At 44.0% G+C, this 13,750-nt stretch overlaps 1 protein-coding gene across 1 annotated transcript in view; it reads right to left on the reverse strand.

Annotated features, from left to right (window-relative positions):
* TOP3A (DNA topoisomerase III alpha) overlaps positions 1–13,750 on the reverse strand; it is a 28,147-nt gene that overhangs the window by 11,540 nt on the left and 2,857 nt on the right. Inside the window, exons 2-13 of the mRNA XM_016196476.2 lie at positions 12,925–12,984; positions 11,962–12,035; positions 11,061–11,136; positions 10,214–10,322; positions 7,850–7,993; positions 7,525–7,695; positions 7,161–7,261; positions 5,576–5,650; positions 4,154–4,236; positions 2,836–3,043; positions 1,183–1,368; positions 865–994 (exon numbers count right to left, since the gene is read on the reverse strand). Of these exons, the coding sequence (XP_016051962.2) occupies positions 865–994; positions 1,183–1,368; positions 2,836–3,043; positions 4,154–4,236; positions 5,576–5,650; positions 7,161–7,261; positions 7,525–7,695; positions 7,850–7,993; positions 10,214–10,322; positions 11,061–11,136; positions 11,962–12,035; positions 12,925–12,984 (1,417 nt within the window). The remainder of the gene's footprint in view (positions 1–864; positions 995–1,182; positions 1,369–2,835; positions 3,044–4,153; positions 4,237–5,575; positions 5,651–7,160; positions 7,262–7,524; positions 7,696–7,849; positions 7,994–10,213; positions 10,323–11,060; positions 11,137–11,961; positions 12,036–12,924; positions 12,985–13,750) is intronic.

The raw sequence follows: 13,750 nt of genomic DNA on the forward strand, positions 1-13,750 counted from the left end.
TGCTTTAACAAATATCTAAGAAAATGGCTAATAGCAAGGTGGCAGCCTGAGACCCACAGGCGCCTGGCTTGCAATGAGTAGGTGCAGGAAGCCCCAGGAGCAAGAGAATGACATCTAGAGGAGACGCTACCCCTCACACCCAAACAAGGGTCCGCACGGCAGTGAAGGCTTGGGCTGCCAGACATCCTGATACTTCAAAAGATGAAGAGAGATTTTTATGTGGAATTTCTCAAGTTTTACATGTTGGTACCTGATTTAAAAAAAACAAACAAACAAATCCTAGTGTGGGCCCCAAGTCCTGAGTGTATGGCAGCCCTGGCTCCCAGCAGAGGACAGTGGAAAATGTCCGTTCTTATGGGCATGCCTTGTTCTACTGCACATCCCAGACACTGTCCACATCAACCAAGGCCAGCCCCTCACCAGTAAACACATGGCAGCTCTCTGAAGGCTGAGGATGGTCAGCATTTTTTAGCAATAAAGTATTTTTAAAGTATATGCATTTTTTAGACATAATGCTATTGTACACTTAATAGACTACAGTTAGTGTAAACCTAACAATTACAGTATAGATAAACCTAACTTTTATATGTGCTGGGAAACCAAACAATCCATGACTACCTCTACTACACTGGTCTGGAACCAGACCCGCAGGAACTCTGGGCATGGAGGGTGTGGGGCAGAGGAAAGAGCACTGACTGGGGAGTTACTTGTTAATAACTTGCATACTCTGTAACCTTAGGTTAAGTTAAGTTCTTAACTTCTCTAAGCCTCACTTCAGCTATCAAGTAGGGTCCAGAATGTAACACTCACACTAGGGTTGTGCTAAGAGCCAGCCGCTAGTTACCATGACGACGAGCCACTGACCAATGCCATGCTTTTCCATGAGCGCAATGAGGTCGGCTTCAGTGAGCAACTGGGGTGGACTGGTCTCCCCGTCCACCATCTCCACGGTGCTGGGCTGAAAGCGGGAGCCTCTCTCATAGACAGGGAGGGTCTACAGAGAGCAGAAGCATCAGTCAAATAATTTTGCCATGGAACTCAGGCAAAGACAACTCCCAGTTCCAAGAACATGCCCTAGTCCATGCCATGGGCCTAGGGTCGGGAACACAATGTTGTCCTGTTGTCCCCGAGGCCCACGGGGGAGATATGGATTTTGACCTGACTGCACTTATGATTTATTACCTTGTCACTCCAGCGATCATATGGGTACACATCCAGATAGTTTCTGGCCAGAATAACGAGACCATGGGCCAAAAAGTGTTCCTGAGAGATGACAATCTCCACGGTAGTCTCCTGCCCCTGAGCATCCTGGGAGCAGCAAGCTAGGAAATGGCGAACGATAAACTCATACACTCGCTGCTCGTCCCCCTACAAAGAAAAGAAAGTCTGAAACTCCTTCCAGAATAATACCGCTCAAGGGTCTCAGTATCATTGGTAGTTTCACCTGGTTCAGGTCATGTTTCAGTTCAAAGTTCTGCACAGAACAGGGCACAGCACTGCTGTACCCCTGCACTAGCACGGAGTGCTGGCAACTGCACTGTGTGCTTATGGGTTTAGGCTGATAAACTTCACAACTCTAAGCAGGCAAAGATAAGCAAGGGAGTCATGTTGCCCTCAAGACTGGGAAGTGATTCTTATGTAAACCCAACCTAAAGGTGAAAGCACAAGAAGTTAACAAGACACCCCTTGTACATAGGAGATACATACTAAGTATACGTCCAGCAGCCTTAGACCAACTTCATGAACACAGGGTTGGAGATTTTCTACCAATTCAGTAATCAAGCATTTGGTGAGACTCAATCTATCAAAAGCCCCTAGATGTTTGTACTCGGGTCATTAATGCTCTAAGAATGTGTTAAAAGAACATATTGAGAGGTCTGTACTAATATTTATGTATACAAATGTTAACTTTAGTATATCATGTACCAAAAAGTTGGAAACAACTTAATCCTTCAAAAACAGATTTGGCAAAATAAATTACAGCACATCTATGTAGTCATTAAATATGCTTTAAAATATTTCAGCATATGGGAAAATATAAGATGGAAAAAAGTAGTTTATGAAATTATTTAAGGCTACAATTTTAATGTAAGAATATTATATACATGTATAGAAAAAAGGTGGTTCTCAGGAGGAGGTAAGATCAGAGGCAACTTTTTTCTTTCTTACAATCCTTTGTATTTTCTAAATTGTCTAAAATGAACATGTATTACTTTTAAAATCAGAAAGAATAATGTGGGGGGGAAGAGGAGAGAAAGGAAGGGAAGAAGAGAGGCAGGCAGGCAGGAAGGACGGACCAGACTTTATTGACCTGCAGATGTCAAGCCTAAGGAGCTTTGGCCTCATGGGGCTTACTCCTTGCTGAGCAAATGCTAAGTGTGACAGTGTTGCTGTGACTGGAGTGCGAGCGGAGGGTGATGTGAAAGCTTGGGGAAGGCCATGAAAACCGATCCAGCCTTTGCAGGACGAATAGGGTTCTTCCAAGTGACAAGGTAACAGGAGGGCCAGGCAGTAGGCCCTGTGTGGGTGCGGGGCTGCGCAGGGATCCGTCTGGGGGTGCAGCAATCAGTGAAGCAGCAGAGGAAGCAGATGGGGTGGGGAAGCGGGTGGGGCTGGGTAGAGAGGAGAACCCACCATGGGGGTCTTTCACAGAAGCCAAGCAGAAGATTATAAAAAAGAAGAATTTTTACATTGACATCTCTTTTCTGAAATGGAAGAGATATTTCAAAATCACTTAGTTCCTACAGTAAGAGCTCACAGAGTAAATTCAAACCCTACTACTGACCATTCACCTCCCTCTGGGTTCCAGTAGGTGGCAGAGCCAGGGAAACCAACCTGCAAGCTGCTGGTGTACTTGGTGGGGTGGATGGGAGGGTGAGCTTGGTCAGACTTGTTCCCATTGCGTGGGGTGGGGCCACCCCGCTCTAGAATGCTCTGGGCAAAGGTCCCCCAGCGTGGATCCGGGGTCTGCTGCTCCACCAGTGCTGTCAGGTTTAAGTCTCTGGGGAAAATGTTTGTTTCAGTTCTGGGATAGCTGATGTACCTAAAATGAAGGCAAACAAACAGAAGAAACTGGTCTATAAACAACTGAATTAGATTGAAAATACCTGGTGACACCTGTAATAATCCATTCCACCCAGCCAACTCAAATGAAGGCCACCTTGGTGACCTATACGGATAAAAGTCCTGAGATGTGCCTCCCCAAAGGGGTGAGAAGCAGCAGGCTCTCCTGCCAGGACATGCAAAGAAGCCCAAGAGTAAATGAAGAGTACACAGCACAGGGCACATTTAGCGCTCAGCTCTGCCAGCAGCTGGGTCAGGAGGCACGTCCATGTGGGGAGCCGGCGGGACTCCCCCCGGGGAGGACCCGCCGGGCGAGGTGCTGCCCAGGGAAAAAGAAATAAACTCGGGGCTCAGTCACGTACTGAAGCCCTCCCGATCCCATCCTGTCTCTTGTCTTTCTTTTCCAATCCTCACCCCCTCAATCAGGTTACTGCTCAACTGCCGGCAGGCTCCGGCACGTCCATGGCCTGCTCTGGTGTCAGTCTGACAAAGCAAGCCCACGATGTGCCCTGACAGCTGCAGCCCTGTGTGCTTCTAGCACTTTTCTTCAAGTACAGAAACAACAGTGCTGCCCAGTAAACTATGTGCAATTAAAACTTTCCTGTTAGCCACTTAAACATTACTGAGATTGCTTGTGCTCTTTTTTCATACAAGTCTTCAAAATCCAGTATATATTTCAACTTAAGCACATCCTAATTCAGACAACCAATACCGTGTGGCTGCCACAGTGGTCTGTGTGGATCCCACTGTCACTGGATGGCACTAGGGTGCCCACGACCCTTGAGGCAGGATGACGCACAACAGGCAAACAACTCCTAGGGGTACAGTGCTGCCTGCCACCTGCCAGGGCCCCAGGGGTAGCTACTGAGGGATCAAGACTGGGATTGGAATTTACTCTATGGGCTCTTTTTTGGGAAAGATTTTTAAATGACTTTTCCATATCAGAAAAGAGAAGTCAGGGTCAAAATTCTTCTACTTCAGAGCTTAAGTGACGCCTAGGCACTCTGTGATTCCCCATAAGCTCTATTTCTAAAATATTTCATGTTGATAAAGATGCATCAAATCCCTTTCCCAAACGTGAAATATTTACCCTTGAGTGTAGAGCTTTTCGGCAATCCTCATGGTTTCTTTAGCATTTATTCTCAACTTTCGAGAAGCCAGCTTCTCAAGCTCCTGTTAAATGTGTCAAGAGGCATGTTACGGTATAGTGTAAGTCAGAGAGCATGACACAACCACACAACTCATCTTCAGAACTGTCTGGCCCCAGCTGCTCCAGCTGCTGTCACAGAGGGAGCAGGACTGAGCAAGAATCTGAAAAATTTCAGGCTGCCAGGCAGAGCCAGAATCTGCTTCAGTGAGGTGCAGAAGCAAGAATCACTTGGGAAGCAAGCAGATTCCTGAGCCCTGAGCTGTAGGGATTCTGACAAGAGGGCAGGGAAAGAGGCCAGAAATCTGTTTTAAAAAAAAATCCTCACCCGAGAATATGGTTTTATTGATTTAGAAAGAGGGCAAGGAAGAGAAAGAGAGAAACATCGGTCAGTTGCTTCCCATGTGAACCATGACCTGGGATGGAACCTGCAACCTACATAGTGCCCTGACTGGAAACAGAACCCACGACCTTTTGGTGTACGGGACGACATTCCAACCAACTGAGCCACCTGGCCAGGGCAGGAACTCTGCATTTTTTAACAAGTATCTAATACAGAGTCTAAGACAGGCAGTCTGAGAACCACACTTTGGGAATTCCATTTGAGTCCCAGTCAATTCCTCTGAGTGATCAATGCTGTTCTTCTAGGCCTCTTGGGAGATAATCGGCTGTCCTTTCCCCTTGGTGACATTCCACAATGCTTGGCTACATAAAAGCATATTCAACCAGCGAGGAAAAAAACACTTATGCCTACTACATGAAATCAATCCTTCACTCTGGTCATCCCACATGGTCTGCGTGTTCAACCTCTGGAGTGAGCCTCGACAGGAATGTACTCTGACTTTTTCTGCACCCTGGTGACTAGGAAGGGGCACCCCAATGTGTTTACTCAAGACTGTTCCATTGGGGGGGCTCTTAGGATCAAAAAATTTGAGAAACCCTGTTCTAGGGTGGGCTCATAAAGCGGATATTTAAATGTTTACACAGATTACGCAGAAATATTAAAAGAAAAAGCTTAGCTGGGAAAAAGCCCCCACCAATATTTGAATTACAACTCTGTAAAAAAATAAGCATATGGAAAAAGAGGAAGATTGTATCAGTGATTGTACAAGGATGGTGAGGTGATAGGTGATTTATCTTCCTCTTTTTGTTTCTCAAAATCCACATAAAGCAATTCCATTCCACTAATAACTTAAATAGAAAAAGAGCCCTGAGGCCAAGCAGGGCCATGTTTTGGAGTTTCTGTTTTTCCCAAGTGCTTTCCTGTGTGGCTCTGTGAAGAGTGATGTCCCTGGGCCACAGTCCACAGCAGAACCCTGGTCTCAAAAACAAAGTCAGGACCCGCTTAATCCCCCCCGAACATACCACAGTGTCCAAAGCCTGAGGCCTCCATTTGCTCTTTGCCTTAGAACTGACCTCCACCACAGTCGCCACGGGATCCTAGGAAGCCAAGAAAAGCAGAAGCCACTTTAACCAGCCGGTGCATCTCCTCTGGCTTTCCTGCAGCCGCCCCTACTCATCGCTCTGATCCCACTCACCTTCAGCAGAGGCCCTGCTCTGTCCTGTGTGGCCTGAGCCCATAGTGTGGTGGACGCCATTACCACCTTCCCACTCACACAAGACCCTGAGGGCAACTTCATAAGCCCTAAGGTTCCTCCTCTGGAGCCTATGAAATAAAGCCCTAAGGTTCCTCCTCTGGAGCCTATGAAATACAACAGTCTCTGCACCTCCTAAGTATGGTTTCTTATCTTGCATTCATGGTGTTACTATTTTTTTTTAAGTTCTTGATAATACATAGTTAGAAATAGGAGAAATTATATAAAGCACTAAAAAGGGCAGGTCTTTTTTACTGAACAGGGTGGTTGTGTGACCTTTGGGGTCAAAGGGTAAAGCAGTGGATAGACAGGTAACTCCTGGGAGGCTGGATTCAGACACACTGGGACCCAGTCCATGTTCTGCCTCTTCCTAGCTCCAATGTGTCTGTGCAGTTCCTTCCCTTTCTCTAGCTTCTCCATCTGTAAAATGGGAGACCACCACCTGCACAGGCACTATTCTAAAGAAAGTCACATGTAAACATACAGTATGCCTGGCACGTAGCAGGTGCTCAATAGTCATTACTTCCCCTTAGCAAATCAATACTAAACCTGCCAATGGGCTACAGTCAAGAAGCACAGCTGACTCATCAAACCTAGAGAGCTCCAAGTTTCCTTTAGGTACCACTGTGTGCAGCCCCTGGGTTAAAATAGGCAATTATGCTGATGACAGGAAGCAGCATTGCAAAGTGGACAATTAGTCTGAGGGATGCAACTGGGCCACTGACTGGCCTGTGGCCTCAACTAGTCCTTTGCATATGTTGTTCTCCTGACTGACACACATTTTCCCCAAGTCCTCCTGTGGCTGCCTCCTGCTAATCACTCCGGCCTTCACTCAAACATCGCCCGAGATGCCTTCCATGACCACCATGCCGAGAAGAGTCCCCTTCCTGCTCCCCCTGGCCAGTCTCTATTCATTTATTCTACTTTACTTCCAATGACTTATCATTGTGTAAAATTAACTTGTTCACTTGTTTGTGACTTTCATCTCTTTAGATGTCATCTGACCAATGGCCAAGATGCTGTCCAAACTCCTTCCCGATCTGGAAGTCTATGGCCTAGACTGGTCAAGCTGATCCTTTTAACTGGTAATGACAGTACTCTGCTTCAGGGAAGGGTTTCAGTTATATATTTCTTAAAATTTCTGACTTTACCTAGAAGTTCCACAGGTCCTTTTCTGCCACAATTTTTAGTGCTGTTTTCACGGGATTCTACTCTTATTAGTACCCAAAAAGTATAAGCTGAAAGCTACAGCTCAGCAGGAAATGGGATAGGATTACCTCTGCCAACAGAGAGGGAGTGACTTAGGAAATTGCAGAAGTGTTCCTAGATCACTGAGATTTCAAAATATTTTTTACCTCCATGCACAGCTGATAGAGGACAAGACAAGCCGTGTGGTTAAAGAGACGATGCCTTTTCCAACTGAATTCTACGATGCCATCTCTGTGGTCATGAGTTACTATTGGGGAAACACAAACAGGAAGGCTATGACTCAGAGCCACATGATATGACAGGTAAAAATAGGAGGATTACAGTGAAGGTCAAAGGAATATGAAATAGAGAAGCTCACTGAGGAAACTTTAAGTGGATTCTGAATATTGTAATGGGGTAGAATAAAGAATAGCAAAACTAAAAAAAAAAAATTAAAAAATCAAGCATTTAATTAGCACCACTGATGGTCCACCGTGTCCTCGGTTATTCCTGGGCACTTCCCCAGCCTACCTTTAATTTTGTGGAAGACTTCTGGCACAAAAGCCTGAATGGCTTTAAACCTCTCCACCACAAACCCCAGTGTTGGGAACTGGCAGCTGCCATAACTGATCAGCTGCTCTGCCAACACCTGGGGGAAAATCTTCTGAAGTCTCAGGGTCTGGAACCTAGTGAAGGCAGCTCCTGGAAAGTGGGGAAAGAAAGGAAGGACAAGAAAATGATGAACTGCAAAGTCAAAGCTAGCTGCACATATTTATGCATAAACCTCATTTTTGGTTCCATAACCCAACACCCAACAGCCACGTAGGCCATCAAAGGAGTTTGTGCGGCTCCTCACCTATCCTAAGGTCCAGCTCCTGCCTCACGTCCACCGCATCGCTCACTTTCTGATCGGGTTTGGTCAGGTTTTCACAGGCCATCCTGACAGCTCGGGGGGTGATCTCAGAGAAACGGGCTCTCAACACCTGCAGACTGGGCTTCACTGCAGAATAGAAAATAGTCACCAAAGTCAAAGTCAAATCATGTTGCCCTCTCATCATAAAGGGCTTCCTGTTCTTAAACCACCTTGAACGAAGAAAGGTAAATAGTTGAAGAAGTTGTGAGGCATTCAATTTTATTGGTTAGGTTAAATTAAAATATGCTTGCTAAGAGGGAAACTTCATTATAACAGCAAGCTGAGTTCTTTTAAATAATAGTGGATTAAATTTAGCTGTATAAACTAAAACTCTTGCCCCAGCTGGTCTGGCTCTGTGGTTAGAGTGTCGGCCTTCAGGCTGAAGGGTCCCGGGCTCGATTCCAGCCAAGGGCATGTGCTGTACCCTGGTTGCAGGCTCAGTTCCCGGTTGGGGCGCATGTGGGAGGCAACCAGTCGAGAAACACATTGATGCTTCTCTCTCCCTTCCACTCTCTCTCTGAAAAGGCAACGGGGGGGGGGGGGGGGGGGGGGGGGGAGACACCCTTGGGCAAGGATTAAAACACAACAAAACAACCCCCTGGTGAGCTAAGACTTCAATCTCACTTGCTCTCTTAGACCTTTTGGAAGAAGAAAAATATTAATTAAAAGGTCCTATGGGGGAATTTCATGTCCTGTAATGTAAATAACATAGGACATATACGCTGTCCCTGAAAGTTAATGTATTTAAATCCCAGGAGTCCCTGGCTGGTGTGGTTCGGCTGGCTAGAGTCATCCCACACCTGAGAGGCTGTAGGTTCGATTGCTGGTCGGGGCCACACTCAGGTTGTGGCTTTGATCCTCAGTCGGGGCCTGTGTGGGTGGCAACCTATCGATGTTTCACTCTCACATCCACGTTTCTCTCTCTCCCTCTTCCTTCCTCTCTCTCTCAAAACAATCACTACCTTAATGAATAAAAAAAGTTAAATTAAATTAAAACAAAATCCCAGGAATCATTATAGCTTCAAACTCAAAAACACTTAGGGAAAACAGCAACACCTCCAGTCTTTGAAGCCAGAGAATAGCCTGCACACCACTTCCTCAAAGTTATCTGAAATAATTAACCCTGTTAGTGTCACTTTAGTTCACTTCAACAATTATTTATTAATGTTCAAGAGATAAAATATAGGACATTAAAAAATGGTATCTTGCACATCTAAGGATTACATAACATTATTAACCAATATTACCCCAACAAACTTAATTTTATTTATTTATTTATTTACTTATTTATTAATATATCTTTATTGATTTCAGAGAGAGGAAAGGAGAGGGAGAGAGAGAGATAGAAACATCAATGAGGAGAGAGTCATTGATCGAGCCCACAACCCGGGCATGTGCCCTGACTGGGAATCAAACCCCGATTGCCTGGATCCTAGGTTGACGCTCAACCACTGAGCCACGCCCGGCCGGGCTTAATTTTAAAATTGATTTGAGAGAGAGAAACATCGACTTGTTGTTCCACTTACTTCTGCATCATTGGTTGATTCTTGTATGTGCCCTGACCAGGGATCGAACCTGCAATCTTGGCACATCAGGATGACACTCTAACCAACTGAGCTACCCGGTCAGGCCCAATAAATTTAATTTTTAAAAAAAGGAAAAAGAAAAGTAAAAACAATAAAAAACCCAAAACAAATGAAATAACATAGAATCTTCAAACTTTACATATGGTGTATACATTCTTTTGTGACTATCCAATATATAATTAAGAAAAAATAGAATATAGGCTCAGTGGGGTGAGGGCTGTCCCATGCACTGAAAGGTGGGGGCACATACCCAGGTTGCAGGTTTGATCCCTGGTTGGAGTGTGTGTGGGAGGCAACCAATTGATGTTTCTCCCTCTCTTCCTTTCCCTTACTCTCTCTTAAAAATAATCAATAAAAACATTATTTAAAGAATAAAATAAAATAAAAAGAATATAAAGTCCCTGTTCTTAAGGAGCTGGCAATGTATTTGGACCTAACACGTAATAAGCCCTGGGCTACAAGATCTCTGCCACTTGTTGGCTATTAGTCCTCACACAGCTCTAGGAACTGTGTCAGGCTGGCTTGACTTTCTAGAGGAAGCAGAGGCTCCAGAGGGTTGAGTGACTTGCTCCAGGACACACAGCCAGTGAGAAAGGCAGGTGGATTCAGGAGGAACAGTATATGGGGAGGAAATCAGGCATAGCTGCTCATACACATATGCAGGAAAATCATCTATTTATGTGTCCCCAAAGAACAGACACTCATAAGTGGGGTCACTTACCCGCCTTGCATACGTGGATAATCTCAAACCCGATATTTTCACCTTCTCTATCACAGTCGGTCCAGATGACCAGGGCCTGACACTGCCGAGTCTCTCGTTCCAGAGTTTTCTGAAGTTCCCGATTGGAAAAGAGCAGTGAGATCACAGTCCACAGAAGTTACTTTGCACCTCTACACTGAACAGATCTGACTGAGCATTAATAATGCTCCTGGAATAGGCCAACTTGGTGAGAAAAAGAAACCAGAGAAAACTATTCTTACCAGTTCTAAGGATGGTGAAGAAATGAGTATAGTCCTCCAGTTTAGAATCACACTCATTAATGAGCTTCTAGAAGCCTGAGGCTTTAATGTAACTATACCAGCAAGAAACCTAAAACTCAGCTCTAATACACACATGTATAATTCTACTGTGTCTGGTTATGTTCTGGTTGAAAAATAATAAACCCCTAAATTTGGTTTCATCCCAAGGTTTCCCAGTTAGCACTACACTAACTATAGGTGCTCTGACTGCCTGAAAACGCACAATTTACTGTCAAATGACCATTTATACACTTTGTAGTCTCTTCATTCTAACTAGAGATGGGGTGGGAACTAGAATTAATAATTTAACAACACTTGTTCTTAGAGTTTTATTTGAACAACTACTATTCATAAAAAGGCTGACTTCAGTTCCTTGGACACTTAGTTTAAATGGCCTCATCTTGGGAATGATTTTTTAAATCATGGTACTTAGCTTGGTGGAAAACCTTACCTCTGAATTTTAATGCACTCAAAATACAGAAACCACTCAGTTGAATTATTTTGTAATTGTTCAACTCCAGTGCCACATGTCTTCCAAAAGATCCTACCTTGATGTCTACAAAGTTCTCTGGGCAGTACTTCTCAATTTCTGCTTCAAAGAGGACAAGGGGATTGCAGCTCTGCCTAGGAAAGAAATGAAAACACAAAAAAACCTCACCTCAGCACAATGGAAAGTCCTCCATTTTAACAAGAAAAATTTGCTACAGTGCACTCATGGATGGATCCCTAACGGAGAAAGTCCGTGTGAAAATGCCAGAGGATTAAAAGCAAGGCTCTGACCCTCTGCATAACGCACTTTCCACTTCCCATGACAATTAACAGGAGCTGCTAAGAAGAAATTCTAGATGCCTTTCATGCACACCTGCAACAGGACACATGCAATCCAATGACTGCATGAAAAAGTTCTGGCTATTTTGGGGAACACAACTAAAAATGGCTGTTTATTTTAAACATATGGTAAATCAGTTAATCCTAGGTTATTGCTATGGTCTCCACGGGGAGCCCCACCCCGCCCTGCCCCCCAATTCATATGCTGGAATCCTAACACCACAATGATTGTGTTAGAAGGTGGAGACTTTGGTAGGTGATTCTGTCATAAAGGAGGAGCCTCATGAGTGGGATTAGTGTTTTAGAGACCACACAAAGCTCCCTAGACCTTCTACCAGGTGAGGACGCAGTGAGAGGCCAGGGGTCTGCAACCAGAAGGCCCTCATCCGACCATGCTGGCGCTCTCATTTCCTATGTACAGCCTCCGTAACTGGGAGAAGTAAATTTGTTGTTTATAAACCAGCCAGTCTGTGGTACTTCATTACAGCAGCCTGCACTGACTCAGAGAGTCATCTTAGTATTATAGGTTACACAGTAAGATCAACATGCCTCAAAAGTCCCGTAATATTTCACAACTTACTGTAATAATCTGAAAGCTCCCCCCCCAGGAATTGTACTGACCATTTACGAAACTGCATCTGGAAATCATGAGCCAGCAAATGTCCAGAAACTGAAGTCATTATCATGGTAACATTCTAAATGGTAACAAACTCGAGTTAGTCATTTAGCAACTATATTTTGCTACACCATTCAAATAAAAGGGAGAAACTTCTATTAAAGAAATAAAAGTGGTTGCAGGGGAGGGGGAGGAATGACTAGGTGGTACACAGAAGGGTAGTGAAAATACTCTGTATAATGATGGATATATGTTTACATACACACTTTGTCCAAACCCATGGAAAGTACAACACGGAGTGAACCCTAATGTAAACTATGGACTCAGGTGAGTATAATGTGTCAAGGTAGGTTCCTCAAAGATAACAAATGTACCACTGTGACAAGGGATGTTGATAATGGGGGAGGCTGTGCATGTGTGGGAGCAGAGCATATGTGGGAACTCTCTGTACCTTCCCCTCAATTTTGCTGTGACCTGAAATTGCTCTAAAAAAATAAAATTTATCACACACACATACACACAAAACAGTTGATTGGCAAAAAAACCCCATAAATATAGCTCTTTTAAGCCAAAAGCCATAGTAATACAATCACCATTCTAATTCTAGTACCATGATGCTTTTTGTAGCATTTCCTCAAACTATTGTACATTAGCTTCTTTCTTATTATAAAGAGTTGAAAAGGTACCATATTTTATTAAAAAGACACTTCCTTACAAATGAGAAAATGATCACCTGTAATCAGGGATCTTTAGATCATAACAACAGTTACTCTTAAAAGACGGTGACATATTCCACAATGGCCAGACTGACGCACTTTTCTTGATGAAGCAATTCTAATATACAAGCAACTTAGGGAGGACCCGTATAAGCAGTGGCTCTCAGCAGCCATGAGTAAAACCCAGTGTGCCACTGTGGGCCTGACCTGAAGCACACCCCAGGGGTGCCGTGGGAATGCTGGAGAACCCACCTGGCCATACAGGTGATAATCAAATTCATAGATCTTGTTGAATTTAGAAAGTCCTTCCCTCTATAAAATAAAACAAAGAAAATTCATAAGCCACATGAAAAAGGATTCCTCAGCATAAAGATCAAGAAAACCCTGCTAAGTAGGAATATTAAAAATGCAAGAGTATTTCCTATAGATAAAGACTAGGCTAAATTACTAACACCATTTATTAAGTGGTCCCTCAAAATAAGCATGGGCCTGACAGAGTCCATAGAGTTTTTATGCTGGAAGGTAACTTTGAGATCAGCTACCACATCTTTTTACAGATGAGAATGGACTTGTCTAAGGTCTCAAGACAAGTTAATGGCAGAGAAAGGATTAGGGCAAAACTCTCTTGATTTTCTCTTTCCTCTCCACACATTTCTACTACCTCCTGGCTATACAAATGTACCAATAAACTGAATGTAGGTAAGTCATTCACCTTTCTGAATCTCAACTTATTGTTGAATGAAGTTACCTCTAAGGTCCCTCCGGCTCTGAAGTCCACTAACACTATGAGACCCAGTTAGGACTAGAATCAGTCTACAGAGCACTTCTTCAGCTGCACTTACAGATGAGTAAGAGCCTCTCTAAGTAGATCCCACCTTCTTCCACAAAGGGGTTGAAAGTACAACTGATCCCTGAACAAGATGGGGGTTGGAGCATCAACCCCCTACGCAGTCAAAAAATCCACATATAACATTTTTATTCTCACCCAAGGTTATTTTTTATTGATTTTTAGAGCGAGAGAAAGGGAGGGAGAGAGAAACATCAATGTAATAAAGAAACACTAATCAGCTGCCCCCTG

This window comes from Miniopterus natalensis, chromosome 17 (assembly GCF_054644295.1).
Source record: "Miniopterus natalensis isolate mMinNat1 chromosome 17, mMinNat1.hap1, whole genome shotgun sequence".
Taxonomy (NCBI): Eukaryota; Metazoa; Chordata; class Mammalia; order Chiroptera; family Miniopteridae; genus Miniopterus; species Miniopterus natalensis.